The sequence below is a fragment of the Homalodisca vitripennis genome, chromosome 4, assembly GCF_021130785.1.
Source record: "Homalodisca vitripennis isolate AUS2020 chromosome 4, UT_GWSS_2.1, whole genome shotgun sequence".
NCBI lineage: Eukaryota > Metazoa > Arthropoda > Insecta > Hemiptera > Cicadellidae > Homalodisca > Homalodisca vitripennis.
The window spans coordinates 159327290-159349860 of record NC_060210.1 but is presented as its reverse complement, the minus strand read 5'-3'; the positions used below and the strand labels follow the sequence as shown (position 1 = coordinate 159349860).

General features: G+C 33.0%; 1 protein-coding gene across 4 annotated transcripts in view; it reads right to left on the bottom strand.

The window, feature by feature from the left end:
- Positions 1 to 6: 6 nt before the first annotated feature.
- LOC124360436 (DNA mismatch repair protein MLH3-like) overlaps positions 7 to 22571 on the bottom strand; it is a 40113-nt gene continuing 17548 nt past the window's right edge. For 2 of the 4 annotated variants that reach the window (XM_046814069.1, XM_046814071.1), the window contains 7 exons: positions 16390 to 19681; positions 13952 to 14061; positions 9789 to 9918; positions 8730 to 8929; positions 4000 to 4123; positions 2618 to 2763; positions 19 to 508 (listed from right to left, as the gene is read on the bottom strand). In XM_046814069.1, the coding sequence (XP_046670025.1) occupies positions 440 to 508; positions 2618 to 2763; positions 4000 to 4123; positions 8730 to 8929; positions 9789 to 9918; positions 13952 to 14061; positions 16390 to 19681 (4071 nt within the window). In that variant the 3' untranslated portion in view covers positions 19 to 439. Of the gene's footprint in view, positions 509 to 2617; positions 2764 to 3999; positions 4124 to 4175; positions 4296 to 8729; positions 8930 to 9788; positions 9919 to 13951; positions 14062 to 16389; positions 19682 to 22571 lie in introns of those variants that run through there. The other 2 variants (XM_046814070.1, XM_046814072.1) reach the window with 2 other exon arrangements.

Genomic DNA, 22571 nt, shown 5'->3' with positions numbered 1-22571 from the left:
CTTTTTTGAGCCAAAATAACAATATATTAACATACTCTTTTAACTTAAAGTACAATAATCAGTAAATATACATTGTTCAATCCAAGGTGTTATTAAATAATTTATAAATTTATATGTTATATACTCTTTAATGTATCTAAAAAATAAAATATTCTGGTGGTCATTTGGGTGTCTGTGCTGTTAAGGTACATTTTGTACAATTCAGTGTATAACATTCTGGATGTAAATAGTTTAATGGGTCTTCTGGCTCTCTTCTAGTATTTAAGGAATAATTATAAAAAAAACAATTTTCTTAAAGTAAAAAATTAAATGTCAGAAGCTTCCTTCTGACTGTAAAAAGAGAATACATTAAGTTAAATTAATTTGTTTTAATTATTGACAATCAAAAACCACATTCACTATGTTTACTAACTAATATTCTTATAATCTATTTCCGTACTCATTCTATCACATCAAAATGAGTACTGGTATAACTGTGTACCAGGTTCAACAAATGTATTGGTCCATCCTGCAAAATATCACAAGTTTTTAATTGCAAATTAAAATTATTGAAACCAAAATATTAAGAATTGGATTTGGTTTTATTTCAAGCTAAACCAACTACATAAAACCTAAATTTAATACTTATTTACAAATGCCCATACAGCTCAATCTTGATAATCCGACATTTGTCAGTCCGACACGCTTGATAAAGGCTATCGGCAGTCTGCATTGGCTGTTCAGGCCGCTGTAGTACTGTACAAGTGTACAGCTGTTTGTGTTTCATGTTACAACGTGAACCCCCCATTCCACTAAAATCGAATGTTCCCCCACTGCCTCTCAGCCGTGCGTAGTAATGATGGTATCCAAACGTAAACACACAACACTAAAACTTGAAGAGAAGTCGTCCATTATTCAACGTTATGAACGAGGGGAGTCGCTGGCTGCGTTAAGTGCTGTCTAGGGAATAGGGCGGGCAACTGTCTATGACATTGTGAAACATAAAAGTAACATTGAGCAGTTTATGAAGTCTGTAGTAAGTACACCTAGAGACAGAAATTTTTAAAGCTTGGTGAATTCCCCAAGATTGAAGAGGTTCTATACTTGTGGTTTAAACAACAGAGGGAACAAAATGCTTCAATATCAGGTGACATTTTGAAAACAAAAGCTAAATTTTTTATAATAAAATCGTAAATAAAGATGACTTTTGTGCCAGCGATGGTTGGTTTGATAGTTGTAAATCCAGATATGGGATTCGGTTACTTGAAATGTCTGGTGAAAAACTGTCAGCTGATGAGTCAGAAATCGAGTTGTTTAAAAATAAAATTGAAGCTGAGGAAGAAAAAAGTGCTTCTGGCAGAAAGTTAAAAAAAGAACGTTTAACGTTAATGCCGTGCACAAACGCTTCTGGCACACACAAGTTAAAACTATTGGTAGTAGGCAAGTCTAAAAACCCTAGGTGTTTAAAAGGAAGGAGTTTTTGCTTATGTGTTATGTATGAACAGTTGGTTCATTCTACTATAATTAGGTACGCACAATAAAAAAGTTTGATCTTACATTATTTTCATGTTTCTTACTGATTATAGGTTATTTATGCATTGTATAAATGGTACCCTTGGTAATCCGGACTCCTTGGTAATCCGACAGTGTGCTGGTCCCATATCTGTCGAATTATCAAGACTGGACTGTATTTGGTAATTTAAAGCAGTTTATACCATATAAATTTTAAATTCAATAAATAAAATATTTGTTAGAGATATTCCTGTATTATTTGAATAGTTTTACATTGAATACAGAATAATATTTTAGTATAACAGTAAAAAATAGTTACTGAAACAGATGAGTAACAAAAAGCTGGAAATAATGAAGGTTTTCTATGTTTTATGTATTAGACTACTTTTGGCATTGCATTGACATTCCAATGGATGAGTTGGTTTATACCTGCCAGTATGTACTGGATACAGTAAAGCCCGATATGTAACTTAAATCTGAGTAACCTAAAGGATTTTCAGGAGTGACAAATCACTAACCACAAATGTCGATATATTGAGGTAAAAAGGGCTTTTTTTACTGCATAGGATGACTGTTGTGGTTAGGGCTCAATAATGTTGAAGTATTATCTCTCCTGCATGCTTTAACTGAAAAAGACTGGAACAGAGCTAGCCTTCCTTTCTTCCAAGGTGACTTGACTGAGATGGTGCCCATTATCCCTCCTCGTGGGATCTTGACAGGAGACCCCTATTCCAAACCTTACCCATCCTGAATACATTAAGTACTGTCATTCCGGAAGCAGCAAAAAGGTTGTTTTAGGACGTGCAACGAGGGGTTTTCTCACCTTCTTGTTCAAAGTAAAATAAACTGAAACATATTAACCTACAATCTTTTATTTAAAATAAAATGATCAAGAACTTTTGTGGTATTATTTGAAAACAGTTTCCTTCCAGAAGTGCCTCATAGTAGTGGCAGTTTATGGGTTGCACCTATTTATACAACTGATAAATAAATATTGAATAAAAAAAAATACTTTCAATATTTAATGTTATGAAATAAAGAAATTCAAACAATCATAATAACATTTTAGTAAAGGAAAATAACTCCAGAGATAGTTTACATGCATAGGTTGTCTCAAATAACTTACCTGAGACTGAATTTGTTCTATTTCAATGAGAGGAGTAAGTACAGGACGCCCATGTGCACACTGAAATGGCATCTCACATAATGCAAGTTTGGACAACAGAAATTTACTTTCTTCTAAACTAATTTTGTCTCCAAATTTTATCGCACCTGAAAATAAATATACTTAAGTCAAATTTAAATAATAGTAAACAAGTAATTTTTATGTAGACCAGAAATATTTTCAGTGACATTTTCAAAAGCATGTATAATATAAGATTAAATAAGGTTGTAAACGCATTAAAGACACTTGTATGGTATCTAAACAAGCAAATTCACAAACAAGTGGTAGGTAAATAAGTAAACAATTAAATAAAACATATAACTTTTCTAAACACAGAAAAAAGAAAGAAGAAATGTTAATTAACTATAAGATTTAGTCCCACTGGTAATTTTGATTGAAGAGCCAATGTGTTGGCTTGTTCATATCTTCTTAACAATAAGTTGGCACACTATTTTCATAATTTTGTAATTTCTTGATGCCAGTTAGAGAGAAACAGAAAGTGAAAATAATTAAAAAAACATTTTAAGAAGTTTGATTATGTTGCACAGTATGTGTAGTCAAATTGTGTACACAATAGAATCCTGCAGTTGTCTATTAGCTTCATTGATATAATTACTAGTATCTAAGATGACTGTTGAATTTCCTTTATCAGAAGGTAAAATTATGAGAATTTTGTTTAAAATTTAAATGACTATAGCTTTTCATTCCTTGCATGGTATTGAGGGAATTTTTCATTAAATTTTAATCATATACATTGGCTAAAATTACACTTAGAAACTGCTCAATGGGATGGTTGGAAGGGGACAGGCTGCTTTGGTTGAAATTTTTGAAGGAAAAGTGGCAACTTCTCATTTAAACATTATTCATGTTTTCATCTTTACTAAAATAATATTTAATTCTACTATTTGACACAAGTTCCAATGCGTTGGTCAGATTATTATAGTTGAACTGTGAATGGTGTTAAGTCAGAGTCAACGTCTTGATGTTGGGTTTGTGGCACTGTGTTCTTCTTATAAAGACCTTTAATTTGCTGTGCTACATGACCTGTAGTCTCTTTAAAACCTTTTCTCTGACTCCTTGCAGACCATCGCCCTGAGACCGCCGCAGCCCACTGAATACAATATGTTAAAATAGTTTTTTATATGCACTTACAACATGTAAAGTTTTTTTTAGTTCTATTTGTTATTGTTAAAATAATATTAATTTACACCCTGTATACTTAAAGTAACTTTCTATTTCATATCTGTGTGTCTGTGACATTGTGTTTGTACTGTCTGCTATTATGCATTAGATGTTGATGTAGACAATTCTTTTATTATAAGGACAATAACATGTCACTATACCTCTGCAAGCTTCTGTGTTGATAATGTCTGCAATGAAGTGCGGAAGTGAAGGTATTACACCTCTGGAGTCCTCAGCAGAGACTAGCAGCTTCTTGATCAGTGCAGTCATCGTGTCAATCTGGTTCTGATCAACACAAAAAATTCTTTATTATAAGTACAACAACATGTCACTATACCTCTGCAAGCTTCTGAGTTGATAATGTCTGCAATGAAGTGCGGAAGTGAAGGTATTACACCTCTGGAGGCCTCAGCAGAGACTAGCAGCTTCTTGATCAGTGCAGTCATCGTGTCAATCTGGTTCTGATCAACACAAAAAATTCTTTATTATAAGTACAACAACATGTCACTATACCTCTGCAAGCTTCTGAGTTGATAATGTCTGCAATGAAGTGCGGAAGTGAAGGTATTACACCTCTGGAGGCCTCAGCAGAGACTAGCAGCTTCTTGATCAGTGCAGTCATCGTGTCAATCTGGTTCTGATCAACACAAAAAATTCTTTATTATAAGTACAACAACATGTCACTATACCTCTGCAAGCTTCTGAGTTGATAATGTCTGCAATGAAGTGCGGAAGTGAAGGTATTACACCTCTGGAGGCCTCAGCAGAGACTAGCAGCTTCTTGATCAGTGCAGTCATCGTGTCAATCTGGTTCTGATCAACACAAAAAAATTCTTTATTATGAGGACAATAACATGCTTCTGCTTTGAGTTATCTCAAAGTACAACCAAGGAGGTTACTGAACTTGCTGAGATTGTGTTGTTACGCAGTAATCTTGTGTAATCATTCATTACACTGAATGAAGATTGAATATGTCTATCTGTTGTAAGACATACGTAATTATTAGTATAAACAAATTCATACAATCAATGTACAGACAGTTGCTGGAAAGGAAGTCTTGTATTACAATTCGAAACAAACATCCTCCGGATGTAAGTGGATACGCACATCCGCCCAGACACTGATGATGAACAAACAGGAAATGCTTGTTTAAGCAGCAGAAATGCTTATTTCTAGAAATCATGCAACGATGTAAGAGACAGCCATGCTGATATCAAAAATTGGTACTTATTGGTACAAAAAAATTGGTAAAAAAAATAAAGTACAAATTGGTACTTAAACAAGCATTTCCTGTTTGTTCATCATCAGTGTCTGGGCGGATGTGCGTATCCACTTACATCCGGAGGATGTTTGTTTTGAATTGTAATACAATACTTCCTTTCCAGCTACTATCTATACATTGATTCTATGAATTGTGTTATATTAATAATTAGTTATGTCTTACATTCCCCTGGCTTAATGACGATTCTACCTACGAATCGTACTGATTGTATACAGGGTGATTCATAAAAGGTGTGCAATATTTCAGGACTTGATACAGGTCATCAAAACAAGGAAAAAACTCCATTGCACATGGGTCCGGAAACGTACCGTTTACTGTCTGTCTGTCTGTTTGTGTTTTTTGGGAAAAAAATTACTACTCAAAAACCACTTAAGATACAGAATTCAAACTCAACAGTTATGTTAACCTAGTGTTGGTCCTTTTCAGTGAAAAAAATAAAACAAATATCTCATTGCACTTCAAAATGGCGGCTGTTCAAAATTTTCAAATTGTATTAGCTTTGAAACGGCTACTTTGACAACACATTCACCAGGATAAATTTTTTTAGCATATTGTATTACCAATTCAACAATTTTTGTCTCAAAAAGATTGAATAACAAATAACTGAGTTACAGCACTAAACGTAAAAACAGGTTAAATCCATGCATTACAAGTACATACAACAATGTAGTGGATTTTTACGAATAAACGTTTTAAGGTTCTTTATTAAAATACTGAACAATTATTATAACCTAAAAAAATATTACTATCATTTTTGTTCCATTTACAGTAATCAATGTGTTACACACACACAAATAAAAAAGAAACAAACTATTCACAATGCTCTTAAAAAAACAATAGCATAATATTACATGAAAACAGCTGACCAACAATCAGCAACCAAATCAGGTGTTTTAAATGAAGAAAAACTAATAAACAAACTATCAAGACATTGTTGAGCAAGTCTATCTTTTTAACGTGATTGTCACTGTTTGAATGTTCTGTTCTTCTTTGTAATTCCTGTTAGTTTTTCCTGTTAATTTAAATTTCTTTTATTACCTTGTTACTTGTACGATATGAACCGTTTTACTTTTGAAGAGTATGCTGATATTCTCTTTGTGTACGGACTTGCTGGAGGCAATGCCAGATTAGCTAGCAGATTGTACAGAGAGCGCTTTCCAGATAGGCTGCACCCAGTTCATAGCGTCTTCAGTGCCGTTCATATTCATCTTAGGGAAACTATACATTTGAAAAATAATGTTGTAGAACGGGTAAAATCCGTAAGGACTGTTGATTTTGAAGAAGAGGTTTTATTATTCGTAGAAGAAAACTCCTCCACCAGCGTTCGCTCTATTGCTCATAATTTGGATGTATGCAAAAGTTCTGTGTGGAAAGTGTTAAATGAAGAACGTTTGTGCCCTTACAGACATCAGAAAGTACAAGCCTTAGAACCTGCAGATTTTCCTCTCAGGATAGACTGCTCTCGTTGGTTCCTTCACAAATTAGTTGATGAACCCGATTTTTTAAGGTATGTTCTTTTTACTGACGAAGCGTCATTTACTCAAGATGGCATATTCAATAGCCGAAACAGCCATTTATGGGCTGAAGAGAACCCTCATGAAATTGTGCAAGGTAAGTTTCAGCACAAATTTTCTGTCAATATCTGGGGTAGAATAGTAGACGGATATTTGATTGGGCCACACATTATACCAAACAGACTGAACGGACCTACTTATGAAGTTTTTTTGAGGGAAATCTTACCTGAGCTGTTGGAACATGTTCCTATTGAAACTAGACAAAGAATGTGGTTCCAACACGATGGAGCACCGGCCCACTTTTCCCTGATTGCTAGACAACATTTGAATGAAGTGTATGGAGATCGTTGGATTGGACGTGGAGGTCCCGTCCCTTGGCCTCCACGGTCACCTGACCTCACACCCATTGATTTTTACTTGTGGGGACACATGAAGCAATTAGTGTATACCACTCCTATACAGAATGAAATGGAAAGTTTTACAGTAATGTAATCACTGATTTCTTAATAAAAAATATCATGTTCAATAAAATTTTTCAAACACATTGAATTAATTATGCTGTTTCACACAAATTGCCATGTAAGAAAACCCTATAACCAACCATAACGTAGCCCTATTAACATTTTTTTTTAGATTTAAAAACCAGGATTCACAATTGGTTAAGAACTTTTTTTAAATTTATCTTAAAACAAATTAAAAAAATAAATATTAAATTTCAGGTTATAATATTGTTCACTATTGTAGTAAAGAACCTTAAAAAGTTTGTTCGTAAAAAGTTGTTGAATTGGTAATAAAATGCGCTAAAAAAAGTTATCCTGGTGAATTTGTTGTCAAAGTAACCGTTTAAAAGCTAATACAATTTGAAAATTTTGATCGGCCGCCATTTTGAAATGCAATGAGATATTTATTTTATTTTTTTCACTGAAAAGGACCAACACTAGGTTAACATAACTGTTGAGTTTGAATTCTGTATCTTAAGTGGTTTTTGAGTAGTAATTTTTTTCCCAAAAAAAACAAACAGACAGACAGTAAACGGTACGTTTCTGGACCCATGTGCAATGGAGTTTTTTTCCATGTTTTGATGACCTGTATCAAGTCCTGAAATATTGCACACCTTTTATGAATCACCCTGTATATTTACAGGTTAATCCCAAAAAAATGGTGTTGGAAAATATAGAAATTTTGGAACAAATACGAAAAGATATGCCGAAAATCATGAAAGAAGCCCAGGAAGCACAAAAGAAATACTTGACCGTGACAAGCTCATTTGGATTTAAACCATGGTGATGAAGTCTTGTTCCATTTCCTGAAAGACCAAAAAAAAAATATATAGTGAATTCCAAACACTATTTAGAGGTCCTTTTGTTATCAAGAACAAAATTAACGAAGAGACATATGCAGTAGAAATTTACCACAGGGGAAGGTTAACAGAACAACCAATACATGTTGCTAGAATTAAATTATTCTATAAGAGAATATAAGACAAATATGAAGGGACTTGATAATTAATAAAATATTCAAGAATAAAATATACAATATTTCTCATGAACATCACTGTACTTTTGAACTAATGTACCAAATCCAACAAATGTTTTTAAATATTTAAAATATTTTTCAGTTTATAAAGAAACAAAGTCTTAGTGTCAATGTTTATAATTATAGTTTTATCAAATATTATGTATTGGATATAAAAGACAAAGTTACTATCTAACTTTTACTATAAATTTAAAGACTGATATAAAATCCATCTTAGTTCTCTTTTGAAAGAAGTAGGCTTCTCTAATATGTGATATTTTTCTTGATAAATTTTCTTGATCAAGAAACAAGTTCAAGTCAAGTATGGAATAAATAATACTAAGAACAAAGTAAAATTACAATGACTATAATATACACTTTTTAACACATTTGCTTGATCGTGGGAAGAAGGCAAACTCAATATTGGCATTGGAAATATAATTCACTTGAACCAGAAATGCTTATACAGGTGCAAACTTATGAAATTGCGTGCAAAGCTGTGAGTAACTGCTAGTTGATGTATATTTAAACAATTTTCGTTTTAAGATCTAAATTATAGAAAACAATTAAAATTTCTTACCTCTTTTGAAATTTTGTTAAACAAACATAAAGGTATTTCACATACAAATATTTTTCCTTCCTTCATTATAACTTTAATTCCTAATTTTTGCAATCTTGGTAATAGTTCTGTTAGTACAGCAATTTCACTCTCAGCAAGAAATATTTCTACACTTGGACTTAAAGTTTGGCTTTTCAACTGACCATTGTTATTCTTGTACCCTACACAAATAACAAAAAAAAAACATACAAAATATTAGTATAACATAATGTTAAGGTACGAGAGATATCATTGCAAACCTGGGTTTAGGGGGAAAAACTCTTGTTTAATACATTTATACTTGAGATATATTATATAAATAATGAAGCTAAATAGTCAAGCTAGCAGTGATATAACTCGTATTATAGTATTGGGTGAAACTTGAGATCTGCTTGAAAGAAATAAAATTTAAACTGTAATTAGCTTGTATATTTTGTATGTTTAAGTTATATTAAAAATAACAAGACTGGCAATCCTTGATACTGATGTACATACCATTTTACTAGGTCTAGACAGTGTTATAAACATAAGGTGGTTTAACCCTGTTGCTCCAGAGAAATATTTGACAGGTATGTCATATCCCAGGGTTCTGACACAGGCTATCTCTCCCAGGATTCCGGGGGCCACATTTGCAGTGTTTCAGTTAAAAATTCACATTTAATTTATTTTCCGTTTTACCCATTTTTTGTCATGCCTGTACTAAATTTATGTATATATATTGAATACAAAATAATTTAATCATAAAAAGTAAGGGCTCTGCGGTTTGATGGTAGCACATTCACCCGGCAAGTGAGAGATCCGGGTTCGACTTAGTACATTAGTGTTAATATGCTAATGTACTTACAATTATATTTCCATCTTATTGATATATGTATATATATTCTGAGAGATAAAAAAAATATTATTCAGAAAAGTCTCGCATGCTAAATCAACTGTATCAAAGAATTAAAGTTATAAAGAGTTGCGGTATTAATACACTAACTGTACTGAACAAAAATTGATACATATTTAGTACAATTAAAAATACAGAATTGAACTAACCTGTAATAAGCATTTCTACTCGTATCCTTTCATCTACAGCATGTTGATCAAATAAAACAAGAAAACTGTTCTTTTCTCCTTGAGGATGAAGTAGAGCAGCAATAAATTTATTATCAATTTGACCAACAACCTAAAAATTATTATAATTGATAGAATTATTAACCCAATTCATAAAATATGTTTGATTAGTTAAATTAAAAAATGTTATTCAAGTATATTCAAATTTGGGATTTCACCCACCTGAAAAAGATGGAGGAGGTTATGGATGGACTTGTCTTCCGTGTTGGTCACTATCACTGACCTCAGGGTGATGTTGAAGCACTCTGCCCTTCTACACCTTCATTGGATAGGATAGGCACTGATGGTAATGAGTGATCATGAGACTGTCGGACATGGACAAGGTGGAGCTCTCTGATGTTCTAACAGAAGATAGTTTTGCCATCAATGAGTTTTTCAGACTGCAGAGAAATGAGTTTGTCCCTGATCAGGGACAGAAAGCGGGATACGCTGGACACGAAGCGGGAAAGCGACATCTAAAATATGCTCCATGTCAGTGTCGTAATCACGCTTTACAACAGACCGGCTGGTCCACTGTAATGCTACTAGTACTAAAGTTTCAACCACGGTTCCAGCAACTTAGGAAAGCAATGGAAGTGTGTATGCTGTAGAGAGAACCAACTGCGTCGAACTGCCTGAAGCCTGTAACGACAAAGTGTCTGTTGTACTTATAGCGGAGATGACATTGATGACATTGCCAACTACCAGTGCTGTAAATCCTACAAGGAAGCCAGTGTAGCTACAAGGAGAGCAGGTGAGATACAGGGCCACAACCAAGGAACTGGCGAGGTGTCTTCCACTGCTCTGTTGGCCATGTAGTCTACCCAGGATGACAACCCACCGACTACTGTCCAGGACAACACAGAAGATAACGACTTTTTTTAATCCAAATTTTTTAATCTCATTGTTAATTCTCATTGTGTGTGCAGAAAATAAATTTCTTAAAAAATTTCCAGATGATTTGTATTAAAAAGGAGGGGTGGGAAATGCCAGAAATTCAAAATAAAACAAAACAAAATATTTTGTGGCTCCAACATTATATTAATAATTATTACTGCTGTTAAGACTTTGTGATACAATGTACCATTTGTACCTCAGAACTTATGATTAAAGGATTATTGTCTATTTCCCCAGTGAAATAGGTGCCAGAAGAAAGCTTGGGACCTAGCAAACCACCAATCCTGCTCAATGAGGCCAACAAAGGACGGAGCTATACAGAGTATATTTGTACATATATATATCGGTTGTGTACATACTATGGGTTGTATCGGCTGATTTATGTACATGACTTTAAATTTGTTTTCAATTTCAGTCCGACTGAATGACCAGGTTACTATTCTCGGTCTGTCCGTGATGACTGATTTTGTATCAGTCAATAACGTCACTGGTCACCGGATGGTTCAACGATCGGTAGCGAACTTGTATTATTGGTTAAACATGTTACAGCACTTTTATTGGCATTATGTCGGAAAAATCTCCCTTTTCCATTATTCTTACTACGTACCTTGTATAACTGACATTTTTACTTTCTTAGTGAGTGTGGTAACATATTTGAGGGTTAATATTTAGAACTTAATACTTTTGTTAGGGATAGTGGTTTGCAGCTGCTGATTTATAATGCATATGAACTGGAATCCCAAACATTAATAACAAATGCAGTAAAATTAAATAATAGGATTGGAAAATTCCGATGCTGTTGCTCCGAAAATTCTTCAGGTTGTTAGGTAAGGAGTCACCTAACAATCATCATCATGTGGTTTAGGTAGTCCTGGTAACATGTTTTTGAGAGTGACTCCCCTATGGTTTTGGACATGATTAAACTGATTTAAAGAGTGCACTGCAATAATCTGAAGAGTTTCCAGAGCAGATTGCATTGATGGAGGGTGTCACGTCTTGTGGATATAAATCATATGGGGGGATATTGAAATCTTCAAGTAGAAGACATGTGGGTTTTCCCTGGTGAGCAATTACCTCGTGCAGGACCAAACCATACTTTGTATAAACTTCAAAAGGTTCTGTTGGAAGGATGTATACACGGCTTAAAGTCATTTTCTTCTGTGAGGATCCAGATAAGGAAACACCCTTTGAAATATTTCCAACTTTATCCTTTCTTGCCAATGCTAAAGGATATTAGGCAAATATTTTTACTTAAACAATATTTTCTAAGTATATATAGTAAACAAGGTTACTATAGGAAATAAAATTGAGTGGCTGGAGAAAGTTTGAGATCCCCCAGGACAGAGGCCGGTTGTATGCTATACGAATGGCAACTGATTTGGGACTGGGAGTCTTTGAGCCAGGCATAAGATATACTGATTTTCTAGGTTCAATAGCCATTGTGTTTCAAGCAGGATTTGGAGCCATAGAAACATGATCACAATTAATGATAACCAAGAAATATAAAACAGCAAAAATTCTTATCATTTCAGGCAGCTCTTAAAGTTAAGAGACTATGAATTTGATTAAAGGCTGGTGTTTAGTTGTCACCAAATGCTAAAGGAAATGGCAAAATATAACCAGGTAGAGCTGGTGTGGGTACCAGGCCATGAAGGCATCAGAGGAAATGAGGCAGACTCACTGGCGAGGAAGAGGGCAGGCATGATCCACATTGACAGGTCCAGAACCTCGTTTTGATACACCCTTTAGCTAATTTTATTGATACACCCCAAGGGATTTATAAGTAAATGAACAAGGAAAGTTAAAGATTTAAAATTGTATAACTCTCAGGGATTACGAATGTCAAAGTTATCCATAGACCGCACCAGGAAGGTAACAACATGGCTTTGACCTTACTAAAAGAAAAACAGACTTCTGATAGGAATGTAATTATTATCATACACATAAATTCATTGAAAACCATACATATAAATTTTAGTAGAAGACATGAACAAATACCAGTTATTCCTAATATTGAAAAAGAAAAGAAGACAAAACTTCTGGGGTAATTGATGCCGATCGTTCTTGGGCAGATCATATTAACGCATTGACCAAGAAACTCATCTGGAATATTCTTAGTTAGAAGAATGATGTGGATAGGAGGCCTGAAACCAGCCAAGGCAGCTTACTATGCAATGGTAGAATCTTATATTGGATATAGGTTAATTTCCTGGGCGTAACGTCTGAGGCCAACCTTTACAAAATCTTGGTCCTCCAGAAAAAAGCTGTTAGATTACTTGCTGGCCTAGGCCCAACTGATAGCTGCAGAGAATCCTTCAAATCACTTCAGCTTTTAACAGTGACATCAATTTATATACTTGCAGTTGTCGTTTTGTTGTTTACACCAAGCAGCTGGACCTTCTAAGAAATGAAGACATACATACCTACTACACTAGAAGAGCAACTAACTAGTCTTTCTATTCACCACACAACACAATTTAGCAAAAAACCTTCCTACACTGGGCGCAAAATCATTAATGCACTGCCACAAAACCTCAAGGACGAGAGAGGAAACAAATTGAAAAATGAACTACAAAACTGACTATTGGAGTGACACATATACTCAGTCAAGACGTTCTTAAAGTTTTTATAAAAGAAACAAAATTATAAGAAACAACAAAAAATTGTAAATCATGATTACCTCTTTTTGACGCCATTGTATTTCTTAATGAAATTGCAAACAAAGAATATTGTCTATTATCTAATCTTGCACAATATACTTTTCTTGATACTATTACTATCAGTCTCATAACAAAATTACCAAAGGTTTAATTTTACAAGTAAAAGTTATTGCTACTTTTCTAGGATTCAGAGGCATGAAGTTGATTTCAGCCTAAAGCAGAATCAGTATCTAACTACATAGCTTAATGGGCTGTTACTCTGGTGATTAATGCACTTAAAAATTGCCCCTTATAAACTAATTTAATAACTTAATAGAGCAGCCCACACCAAAATGGTCTGACGGAAGCTGTTGTGTTTTAATCCTCCCTCTACACCCTGCACCCAAAACTGTTGCCAGTTTTACATATATGTAATATTACTGATCCGCCTCAACATCAGGCACCAGCTGATGGTCAGCAGCAATATGGCAACACCACCTCTAATGTCATCAGACGATTTGGGTGTGGCCTACCCTATTACTGCAGTGTTTACCAATAAAAACTATTTACCTTTCCCATTTGAATGGATTCGTTGGAAAATACACATGGTCTATTAAATTGATATGAAGAATTCCTATTTTCCTTATAATCAGCTCCAGCTAACATGTGCAATATTCTTTCTGCAAGTAAAACGTGCACTTTCATATTAGTAGATTGTCTTTAGAAAACAAAAGAAAGGTCTAAGCAGAGGTATACTATTTTAGAACAACATTAAGATATTGTACATCTGTACCATTATTATACACATTTAATTCTGTCTGGGTTTATGCAGAGTAATTAAAAAGTTTGCTCCCAAGCCAACTTATCTTTTACATAATCATTTTGGAAATGGAATATTATATCTAGGTCAATATGATCTATATTTATTTCAATTTCTCATAAAAATAGAGGGTATAGCTATAATGTTCCAGTTTATTTAGTAAGCAATTGTGTTGTTAGTATCACTGAACTGGAATTAAGGTAGGCTAGGTACTCATGTGTCTTTAAATGTAACAAATTTGGCCCTCAGAGACTTTTAACTTTAATTTCACTTCATGTTCAACTTTTTAACCTTGATTTATCTTATAGTGTACATTATCTACATATCTAGCTATGTTTTAAAGAGTTAAACAGAATTAACTTTCTATAAACTAAGTTTCTCTCCACTCTACTAAATACTCCAGATGGATGTTCTAAAATAATTTGGGGGTGATACTATTTGGTAGTAAAAATCAGAAAAAGATACTTTTTAATATTAAATATTTTGTATAAAAATCCATAAATCAAGCACCATTATTTATATACTACTATAGTAAGAGACACATAATTGCAAGCCTGGCAGTTTAGGCAGTTACTGCACCCCACTTCTCCCCTCATCCCACGACATTGTTATATTAGCTGATTCTCAGCATGAGATGACACAATGACGTCTCGTTTTTTCTGGTTGTTTACATCTGTTTTGTTCTTCAGCATAATTATTCTGGATGTTTTATTATTATTATTTGCTCATGATCTGTGTCGTATAAACAAGTGTTCATTTATACTGTGAACATAAAGCATCCACAAAAATAGATGAGCAGTAAAGATCACTAGATTGTTGATTTCAATTGATTATCTCATCACTAGTTATTCTTTTGTCACAGCTGGCAACAACACAGCCTTGTTTTGATATGTCATGTACTATAATAAATCTCAACATGTGATCCATTCTTTGCAAGACAGACCAAAATGAAAACTAGGTCAGCTCACATGCAGTGCAATGTTTCCCTTATTATTGAAACAACTTCTTGAATCCTTTGTCTTATATCAGATTTATTACAGATAAAAAACGTTTTTGAAATAAATGTATAAAAAAGTTATGGTACAAGTAGTTGATTCTGTACTTCTAGGGGGCCAAAATGGAACAACCTCTCCCAATCTATCTTTGTGGAAACATTATTAAACAGTGTTTTTGTACTAGTAAGCCCTTTTGTTGGAAAAATTGACAAATATCAATTTTTTGTGAGGGGAAACAAGTATGTGTGAGTAATAGGTTTGTCTACAACCTACATCCCTAAGTGCCCATCGTTAAGGATATCAGCTTGGGGATGAAAAATCTCTGGCAACCCACAACACATTCTTTTGAAACAAAAAAAGGCCATAAGGATTCCACACAGCTAGCAATTTTATTATTGCTTGTATTGTCGATTCCAAATCTAGTAGCATAACTAAATGTTTTCATGTGAAATTAGTATTTCAGGCTATGCAGAATGTACAACTGTCTACAATGGCTTAGATTGTACAGTTTTCACAAGCTATAACAGGCTTAACAGTTTTTATAATGTGTCATTTTATTTTGTGTTTAATTTGTACATTTTAAGAGTGAAGCAACGTTGCATAGACTGGGATGATGTTTTAACGTCAAAATATGTACTGTATTATTAGATTTAGATGGCGCAACTGAGATAATTATATAAATTGATAGTTTTATTTCTTATTCATAATAATTATAAACAAATTTAAGTTAACAAATCATATTAAAGTCCTGAAGTAGACTAGAATCAGAAACCACAATGTTTCAAGTCCATTGGACCAAAAATATATTTTGTAATTTAACACTGAATGATGTCCCCGATAATTATATTGACATTCCAATCCTCCAAGAAAATAGGATATGAATATCTCTGATGTCAAAACCATGCAAAAAGTTTGTTTTAAACGTCTTTGCAGCTGAAATTTTTTTATCTCTTCAACAGCCGTAACTATAGATTCCAGTAGTCAAGGTTAGAACTGTGTCAGATTTCAGAAGCTGCTCTAATCAGAAGATGAAATGGAGCTATACTCAACATTCATTTCAAAGAAAGAATAGTATGTGTTCTTAAATTTCATATAAATAAAGATTCCATAACCCAAACATAGTTTTTCGTCTATCAATCTTTTCCTTTATTTTAGACTAAATAAATGTTACAATAATACATTAAAATAATTACCTGGAATCTGTGACTTATTTATTTCAGAAGTTGCTGAATCTGTTTTGTTGGTTGATGCTATAATATTGTGGATAGTGTCTTTTTCATTTTTTGATAATTCTTCAACATCATGATTGGATTTATCAATGATATGAACAAGAGGGGAAATGCCTTTGGGCATAAACCAATATCTGTTACTTAAAATGTGTGGGTTTTCGGACAACACTGGAGTTGAGAAGGATGACATTCCTGTTAACGAGTTAATATAAATGCGTTTTCCATTTGGAGTAGTTTCCCTATTCCAACCCTCTGCTATATTGCATAGTGCCTTAAAGGGGTTTATTTCTTTATCTAGATTAGTTCTACTATTTTCTTCCAAGTTTTTGACTGGAGATAAGACTTCTGTTATTTCTTTTCTAAACTGTGACAATAAAACTATGTCTTCAGGGATTGAACTTATATTATTACTTTTCACATGGCTTCCTGCTGAATCATTATAGTTTGATTCAAGACAAAAATCTTTATCTTCTTCTGCTATATGAATAATTTTGCTGCCGAATTCAGAAACCTTATTTTTTGTTTCATAAGTTGAAGGGTTTTTGAAATTTATATTACTTTGTTCATTTTCAAACACTGCAATTTTGCCTTCCTCTTTAATAAAAATTATCTCCCCTTCTCCTTCTCGTCCAGATTTTCTATCAATATTCTCTGCAAACTTCTTATCATTCATTATCTTATTATCTTCTTGTTGGATGATCTCTGGCAAATGTGTAATTTTTTTTACATCACTCAGATGACTTTGTTCGAAGTCTTCTCTCTCCTCATTGAAAATACAAGAACGTTTAGAATTGAGAGGGTTTTGTTTCAATTCAAGAGAAAGAGCACAAATAGGTGATTTTAAAGGTTGTTTTCTGTATTCTTGATCTCCCTTTACAGTTACTCCAGCCACTCCATTCACATATTGTGTCAAATCTATAACAACTACTGAATCTTTTAATGTTGTATTCTGGACACAGTTCTCTATTGTGCTTGGGTTGTTCAATAGCCCAGAACTGTACTGGTTAGTCTTAAAAGGAGAGTTTATACAAGATTTCTTAACATATTGTTCTTTTAAGGGATCATTTGAATCTTTAAAATGTTTATTATTTGTGCATACAATCTGGTTTCCAGAATAATCCTGGTTGTAATCCCTTGTTTCTGTTCCATGAGTTACTTCTGCTACTTGCTTCAGACATCTTATATTTCTTAAACCTCTTATCTCTTGTTGACTTTTAAATTTTTCATTTCCAAATTTTCTTTTTTCTGAGACTAAAAGTTTATCTTCTCCGTTATGTAAATATGTTTCTCCTGATTTATTATTTAAGAATTTGAACGAATTTTCATTTATACGTTGAGCAGAAGGTGCCGTCTTCTGAAAATTAGATAAGTCAAAACCTGTCCCTATTTTCATAATTTGTTGTGTTCTTAGGTCTTTTAGACGAGTTTTACTAGAACAATCACTCTGTTCTAGAACTGTTGACTCTATTAATTTGTTACTTTTAGATGAAACTTTTACATTACATTCTGGTATATTTATAAATTGTTTTGGCTTTCTAAGTAATGCTTTTGTTGAAGTATTTTGTGTACTTTGATTTTTTACCATTTTATGAGAGTTATTAACTATTCTACCAGTTTCTTCAAAAGTTGTTTTCATTTTCTTGTCAGGTCTGGTAGACTTTTTGTTCATAGTCATCAGTACTTTAGATTTTGTATTTATTGAACCCTTTGTCCTAACAATATGTAAAGCTTTGTAGCTTTTACAGGTATCCTGAGTGTTGAATGTAGGAGTAAACAACTTCCAATTTTGTTTTAAATTGCAATAGTTTGTGTTACAAGTGATAACTTTATCTTTTAACTTATTATGTAATTTTGTACTATCCAATTTATTTTTATTTGGTTTTGGTTGGATTTTTACATTACAAAGTTGTATATTTTTATCTAAGTTATCTTCCTTTATTAAATAATTTGATACATTTTTCAAACTACTCTCTGTTAATACTATTGATTGAGTACTTTGTTTGCACTTTGAATGTACACCTCTGTTATTATTCAAATAATTCAAACTTTCTTTCTGAGTTAATTGTAGAGATTTCCTGCAATCTAGTTTCTTTATAGATCTGTAGAGATTAATTTGTAGCGTTTGACCTAAAGTATCATAATTTCTATAGTTTTCTGAGTTACTAAACAAAACATTTCTAGTTAACCTCATATCTGTCACAGCATTATCAAAAAAGTCTTGTGATATGATTGGTAAAATAGTTTGTTTAGGATTATTGTCTATTTTTAAAATAGTGCTATTCCATATACATTTCTGTTTTATTGGTGTAGGGTCGGATTCCGACTCAGTAATAATATGTTCAGATAATAATTTTCTCTTCATAAAACATTGTTTCCGTGCAGGAGCTTTAAAGGGCAATGGATTTTCAAGATCTGATTTGACCACACAGTTAGAGCTAAGTTTGGTACTCTTGTTTATTGATTTCATTGAGTTAACTAACTTTTTACAATGGCTTATACTATGCTGTTTAATATGAAGTATTGTCTCTGCAGAGGATGAAACTGCCTTTTGATTGTTATTGTTCTCTTCTCCCTGAGTAAGACATTTTTTGTTGTTGGTTGTCTTAAGTGAACACTTTTTTATAGGCGATTTACCTTTTGCATTTGTATCATGTGCTCGTTTTTTAGAAGCTCCATATAAAACATTTGATACAGCAGTGTAGTTGTTTATCACAGGGGATTTTTTGATAAATGTGAGGTTTGTTTCTTGGTTTTTAACTCCCTTTACGAAATTTAAATTATCTTCAGTTGATACAAATTTATCAACAACTTGCTCAAGGCATCTAGTAATGATGTCCCAATTCCTAAACTCAACTCTCATCTTTTTTGGATCGTATGTAATATCATATTCAATGTGAGGACACTGAATATTAATAACAAAAATAGAATAATTCTTTTCTGCTGACTTTCCATCTATACATTTGCCTGTATTTCTTAAGTAAAAACTTCTTGCTAGTTTTTTGTTTATTGTTTTGTACATAGTTTTATTTGTAACCAATCTTTTGTTAACAAATATAAATTGGAAATGATCTGATGGCTCAGTTTCTCGACTTATATTTGCAGAAATTTTGAATGGTGGTATGAAGACTGATACAGGAATTAAAATGTGCTTTTCTTTTATGTTACAATGGTGTCTTAGTGCATCTCCAATATTGGCATACTCATGTGTCTGCAGAATTACTGTCTTAGTAACATCATTTCTAAGAGTAAATGACACCTGAAAACATGTATGGTATAATTTATAAATAAACAATGATATGGACCTATGCAAATATAAACTCAATTCAAGCAATTGTAACTAAGCTAATAAAATGTAACTAAAATTAAGGAAATTTCATTTTTTTACATCTATTCTTGAGTGAACTAACAGTAGAATCAAGGCTGGTGCTAGATGTTTGCTGCCAGGTACAAACACATTGCCTCTCCAATCCGTCTGTGAATTAAAGTTGTATAGACTTTTGAAGCATAACAAGCAAAGGTAAAGGTGTAATCAATATGCAAACTTCAGGCTAGATTTGCTGTAACTATGGATAACTATAACACCTCAGCTAAAAAATACATTTCTTTGCTTAAAAGTTATTAATGATGAATCATTTGAAAGATTACAGATGTTAGACGTTGTTACAACAATAAGAACATGAAACTATAAGAGCTGGTATTTGTCCTCTTCTCCAAGACAGTGTAAAATCTTACAACTCAAGGCTAAGCATGAAAATAAGGTAACAGTTCAAGATACGGTAATCATACTGGTGTTTAAATTCATCATATGAACTGAGATGAAGACAACATAAACATTACAATGAGAACTGTTTCAAAAGAAATTTTTCTTGAATTGATTGGAGTGTTCCTTGTGGGGAGTTATGAATGGGACAGCTAGGCTGTACACCACAATGAATCTATGCACACACATTGCTTCATATGTTACCAACACACAACATTAGACTCTCATCTTAACGGCCCCTCAAGACACCGAACAATTTAAATTTTAAATTATTATGATGTTTAGCATTTAAATTTATTGATTAAACAGTAATGATGAGCATATAGTAAGAAATATTTTATACTCCATATCAAGTAATAGATTGCAGTAATTTTTGAACCACGTATGTTCATCTGACACTGCCATTGGTGTTCAGTGTATTATTCTTCAATGACTTTGTCCTTATCTTTAATACAGATCACCAAAAATAATTATGGGACCATCAGCAGTATTACCTAATAATTGGTGTCCACATGTGACAAAGACGCTAGTCTCAAGAAACTGCCAATACTGCATTTAGCTTTATTAACTTCTTTAGCTTTCAATGAAAAGATACATGATATTTCCACTGCTTATTTGCAATAATCTTTGTTTGCCAGACCCAATGTGTAACAGACTAGTTAAAAGAAATAAAGAGTAGGATTGCTGTAGAGTAAATAGTGGCTATGCTGTAGCAAGATAGAATTCATACTGAGATAAACCAAACAGAAGTTGACCTAAAAACCTAAAGAAGTGTAACTATACTAATTATGGTAAAAACTGAATTTTGTCACATATGTAGCCAACACGATGAATATCCAGGAGTGGCATATCACTATTTGTTGAATGTTGAGATATTGTACTTGAGTAAAGGGATAACATTATCAGTAGATCTTGTTTGCTTGGAAAAGTGTTGGAGTGGGTGAGGCTTCCTTAGTGTTAAAAGTTTTTGCAAGTCTAAATCAGAGGGAGACAATCACTCTGCCTCCTTATCTTCCAAGAAATCTTGGCTGAAATAGTGTCCACTTTTTCTCCTAATTATATCTGTACAATAGAATGAGGGCAAAGAGTTGCTAAATCCCTCTATTCTGAATATCTTGTCAATCTAGAAGTTGTACAGAATCCCTTATAGGTTTAAATACAGTACGGATTTTATCAGCTTCTTGGAATGAACAAAGTAGAATCAGTTTCATTACCAAACATATGCTTAAGATTCTCTATACATTTGTTAATTATGGAAGCAGGCATTTTTCCAATATCCTATTAATCTGAGTTTGAAAAATTCTACTGTCAGGAGTTTCTTTGAAATTGATTTCTTAGGTTTTCATAAAAAACACATGTATTATTATGCACCTTCAGTTATAGGTAAAAGTATTGTGCTGTAACAAATTTAATTACATGTAGGAAAATATAAATAGTACACTAACATGTAAAAAGTATACAAGGTAGGAGTACGCCACACCATATGTTGCTATCACACTTCGTTGAAGTTGCATGCAAAATTGTAAAGTCTATAGCTTATTTTAATCTACTATATCCTATGGACAAACAGAAAGGAGACAGGCAATCAGACAGAAGAGAAGTTTTGCCAGCATATTGAGGGATAGATAGTAATGGCACTAAGCCAAATTCCATGGAAAGACATGCATCATCATTGTAGCCTATTCTTTATTTATGTAGAAATAAACCAATACAGTATCAATATAGTATTGATGATCTGACAAAACATAACAAAAGTCTTACCAACCAATGTAACAAATGACTTCATTTCATGTGTTTGTATGTCGCTTGATAAAATGTCATATGATTGTAACCTAATCAGTTTATGTCCAAATCTCTTGGTTCTGGGATTTTATTGTTGCCATCATGGTTATTGTACGCAAAAGACCAATGGAACAAAGTTACATTTTCTTTTTACTTTTAATTTTGACCTCGTATATCCCCGAAATCAGTACAATTTTTTCTAGCACTAAGAGGATTTTGTAGACCAAGTTTCAAGTCCATAGAACCTTTTTTATTAAGAGTTATCACACAAATAGACAGACAACGATTTGATTTTAAAACGTCCCCGTCAGGTTTTTAATAAACATGCACGACTTTAAGTCCAGAACTCAATTCGTTTTAGAGATATCCTTCTGAGTTATAGGTTTTATTAAAATTCAGCCAAATCACACATTGATGTACATGAATCATCAACAAACTCAACCTTCTTTATATGAAAATGAAGTTACCTGCAAATCTTCACGTTAGAAAGTTAGTTCTCGAGATATTCTGTGACAAACATAATATAGGCAGGCAGAAGAGGAAATTTGCAAGCTCCCTGAGATATTCTGTATTATCTGTGTGTGATATCTATTAAAAGTTAAAC